Raw genomic sequence first — 4,268 nt, 5'->3', positions numbered from 1 at the left:
ATGAGGAAACTGAGACAAAATAGTTTATTCAAGAATGTACAGCTGTTAGCCATGCGTGGTGGCACATGCCTATAGTCCTAGCTACTTAAGAGGCTAAAGCCCAAGGATTGCTTGAGCCCAGGAGTTCATGGTTGCAGTGAGCTCTGATCTCACCATGGCACTCCAGCCTGGATGACAAAGTGAGACTCTATGTCTTAAAAAAGAAAAAAATATATATATAGCTAATAAATAAACAATTAAATGGCAAAGCTGGTATTAGAATCCGGGCAGCCTTACCCCAGGACCTGGCCTCTTAACCACAGTGCTCTACACAAAACAAATTCGCCAAGTGCAGGAAAGACAGCTACCCAGCCTGACACCTAGAACTGATTTTCTCTTTCAGGACTCACATGGGTGTTGGGAGATGCTGAAGAACTGCCCTTTGACGATGACAAGTTTGATATTTACACCATAGCCTTCGGGATCCGGAATGTCACACACATTGATCAGGTATGAATGGCTGAGTCCTCAGCTTGTGTGACTCCCAGGATATCAGTTCTCTCGCAGTAGATCTACAGTGAATGAGAAAAAAAGGAGAGAATTTTAACAAATCTTTTGAAAAACTTTTTAAAGGGCCCAGCACTTGAGTAGAATGACTATTTCAAGCTTAGGGGCCTCAATCCTTTAAATTGGCAACTTTTATAGTCACAAAATTCAAAAAGACCAAAACCCCCCAGAGCAATCCCATAGAAGTCTGTATTGCTTGGGTTGGTTTTCACATCTCTGGAACTGTTAGTTTTGCTCTGGCCTTTCGTCTGTCTCCTCTCACTTGTGAAGCTGTCTGACCCTGTGAGTTTGGAGATCAGAGACATAACAGAGGCTGACACAGAAAAAAGCCCTCAAACGCTATTTTGGCAGAAGGTAGTTAGATTCATCGTTCTCCTACAGGGAGAAGGGAACGGTCAGCTCTTAATCTGGTGCAACTCTTCTTTATTCCTCCTTTGACGTTCTGTTCAGAACATGTGAAGACCATGTGCAAGGTAACCAGTTTCATTTCTGTAATGTGGGCTCCAGTTGGTTGGGTCCTCTGCCTGGGTGGGACTTTCTTTATGGTGCTCTTTGGCTTGATTTGTATGACCTGTCCTGTGTCTGTAGCCAGTTTATTATGTCTTTTAATTAAAAAAAAAAATTGAATAGGTTCCAAGTTCAAAAGGTAAAAAAGGGTATATCAGTGAAAATCTCCCTCCTATCCTTGTCTCCTGGCCATCCAGTGCCTCCTCTTCCTTCAGATGGTCACCGGTCTTTGCAAGATGTTTTGTGCATATTCAGTGTAGATATTATTTTCTTTCTTTTTAATGCAAAATTAGCATATTAAACATTTTGCCAATTGCCTTTAAATATATACATACATTTATATACATATGTATATCTCAAAGATTTTTCCATGTCAGTATATAAAGAGCACTGGCTCCTCCTTTTTAAAATAACTGAATAGAGTCCATTTGTATAGATATTCCATGATTTTACTAGATTACTACATTGATCGTTAGTTTGAGATGTTTCTCATCTTGTGCTGTTTGAACAGTTGTCAAAAGACAAAATTATAACAAATTTAGTTTTAAGATAACATCATTCCATAAAATAGCATAAAATAGAAAGTGTTCCAGTGAGCTGAGCAGAAGAGGTTGGCTTTTTTCTCAGCAGCGCTGTTCAAGAAAAAAGAAAAAAAAAATTAGAAGAGGTTGGCTTTACAGTCAAAGAAAGGCTGAAAAAAGCAGAGAAGCAAAGAACAAAGGGCATATTAGTTCATTCAAGGCTACTTTTCTTGTAAGGGGAGACAGGGAGACAAAATAATAGAAAAATTACTGATTAGTTAACTTCAGATTACTTCAAACTACCTTTTTCTGGGTAAAAGGGAGGGTAAAGCAGAGGGAACATCATTATCATGTGGATTGTAGATTTAAACAGGGCTGTTAAAGAAATTGGCTGTATCTCTTTGTCCTGATTTCTCAGGTCAGATGACAACTTAGTTTAGGTTTGATGACGTGAAACGTTAGCATGAGTGACTCCATTTTGATTTTTAATCTGGTCTGTTGGGGCCTAGTGCAGAAACTTAGTTCAAAACTATGGCCTCCTATAATTTTTATTTAACACAGTGAGTAATCCGTATACATGTCATTTCTACAGTAAAAGTGTTTCTGTAAGATAGATTCTTTGGAGTAAAATTTATCAAAGAGAATATCCATTGTGACTTTGATAGATCATTCTAAACTTGCCCTTCAGTTTATTTTTTTTATTTATTCTTTTTAAATGGATTCCTTATTACCGCTCTTCAGGTTGGATTACTCCAACTAACCACCTCTAGTCACAAGCGGCAGTATGCCTACAGCATTTAGGATACATAGGGTTATTTCTGCTATTACAGCTTCCCAATGGAAAATGAACTAGGGATCTGTGAAAAATGATCATTTTTATAATACCTACAGATGCTAGAGCTGTCTTGGCCTCATGGAATTGAGTGAGGTTGACTGAGGAGTGTGTCCTGTTCTTTGTCTTGCTCAGGCACTCCAGGAAGCCCATCGGGTCCTGAAACCAGGAGGACGGTTTCTCTGCCTGGAGTTTAGCCAAGTGAACAATCCCCTCATATCCAGGTTGGCATCGTTAACAGGGCTTTATCTTTATTGCCTAGCCAAAGGATTTCCACACACACACACACACCTAAAAAAGAAAAATATATTTAAGAAAAACAAAAACAGGCCGGGCGCGGTGGCTCACGCCTGTAATCCTAGCTCTCTGGGAGGCCGAGGCAGGGGGATCGTTTGAGCTCAGGAGTTCAAGACCAGCCTGAGTAAGAGCGAGACCCCGCCTCTACTAAAATTAGAAAGAAATTAATCGGACAACTAAAAATATATAGAAAAAATTAGCCGGGCATGGTGGCGCATGCCTGTAGTCCCAGCTACTCGGGAGGCTGAGGCAGTAGGATCGCTTGAGCCTAGGAGTTTGAGGTTGCTGTGAGCAAGGCTGACGCCACGGCACTCTAGCCCGGGCAACAGAGTGAGACTCTGTCTCAAAAAAAAAAAAAAAAATACTTGTTTCCCCCCAATTTTTTCAAGTAAAATGAATGCTTCTGGCAGCTGCACCCCATTGACCCTGCCGTTGAGAGCCACTGCACTGCCCTCTTCCAAGGTGGCCAGGCATTGCAGGCCGTCTCTGTGAGAGGCACTGGTATATGACAAAGAAAAGAAAGTCCCTCAGATCAACGTCAGCATTTCTCTCTACCTCCTCCCCCACCATGAGTGTCTATGGTTATTTTAGCTCAATTCTTCCTCCTCCTCTTCTTCCCACCCCTGGAAGGAGCTGCCTGGATGAACTACAGCCCACTTGGCCCCCAAGATGAATAGCTCTTTTGTTAACCATCAACACTGATCAGAAGGCAGACAGTCACTAGTGTTTTTAGACAAAGGCACTATGTTTCCTTACTCCTACTGACAAGCATTTTTCCCTTCTCTCTGGTGCTTAGCCGTAAAGAATGGAAAACAAAGATATTAAAATGATAGGTAACATTCCATTTCTGGAATCGTATCTTCCACGGCATAGCTTGCGTGTCAAGCTCTCGTAACCACCAAAACAAATGCACCTGCATTGGAATTATCAAGTGCCACTTAGTACAGTTTTCTTTGTCATTCCTCCTTGCTTTGTCAATCTCCAACAATAATGCCTTTGCAAAAAGCATCATGAAAAACAGTTGAAACTGAGTAGGAGGATCCCATAAATTATTTAATGAATATAAAAGTTAATATGTAAAGACTTTTTTATCTATAGCATGGTTATGTATTTTATTTATATTTTATACTTAGCACTTGCCTCCCCAAATGGAAGCTGTGAGGACAGGAACTTTAAAATATATATTTGTTGGATTATAAAAGTGATATATTTGAGAGAAATTTTAGATTTTAGAAATCCAAAATTTTGTAAAAGTATTGAGAAGAGAGTAAATGTTACCCATAATTCCAACATCCAGAGATGCCTCTCATTTTCTCTTTATAAAGCTGTGAATATCCTATATATACAATTTAGTATCCTGCTTTAATTCACTTTAATTGTATCGAAAGATTTTTCCGCGTCATTAAAAATTCCTTGAAATCATTATTTTTTCATGATATTCACCCATATGGATGTTTCATGATTCACATACCCAATTCACATAACAACCAATTGATCTTTCATTTTTTTCTTAATATTTTGCATGTAGAACAATTTTGTGATACCCTTTTTTGTAATTTTTGCGA

The 4,268-nt window shown here is 39.3% G+C and overlaps 1 protein-coding gene across 1 annotated transcript in view; it reads left to right on the top strand.

Moving 5' to 3' along the window:
• COQ5 (coenzyme Q5 homolog, methyltransferase (S. cerevisiae)) overlaps window positions 1–4,268 on the top strand; it is a 50,959-nt gene that overhangs the window by 35,784 nt on the left and 10,907 nt on the right. Inside the window, 2 exon segments of the mRNA XM_012650184.1 lie at window positions 383–489; window positions 2,542–2,630. Coding sequence (XP_012505638.1) covers window positions 383–489; window positions 2,542–2,630 — 196 coding nt within the window.

This window comes from Propithecus coquereli, unplaced genomic scaffold (assembly GCF_000956105.1).
Source record: "Propithecus coquereli isolate 6110/MARCELLA unplaced genomic scaffold, Pcoq_1.0 Scaffold314, whole genome shotgun sequence".
NCBI lineage: Eukaryota > Metazoa > Chordata > Mammalia > Primates > Indriidae > Propithecus > Propithecus coquereli.
This window is presented reverse-complemented; position numbering and strand designations above follow the sequence as displayed.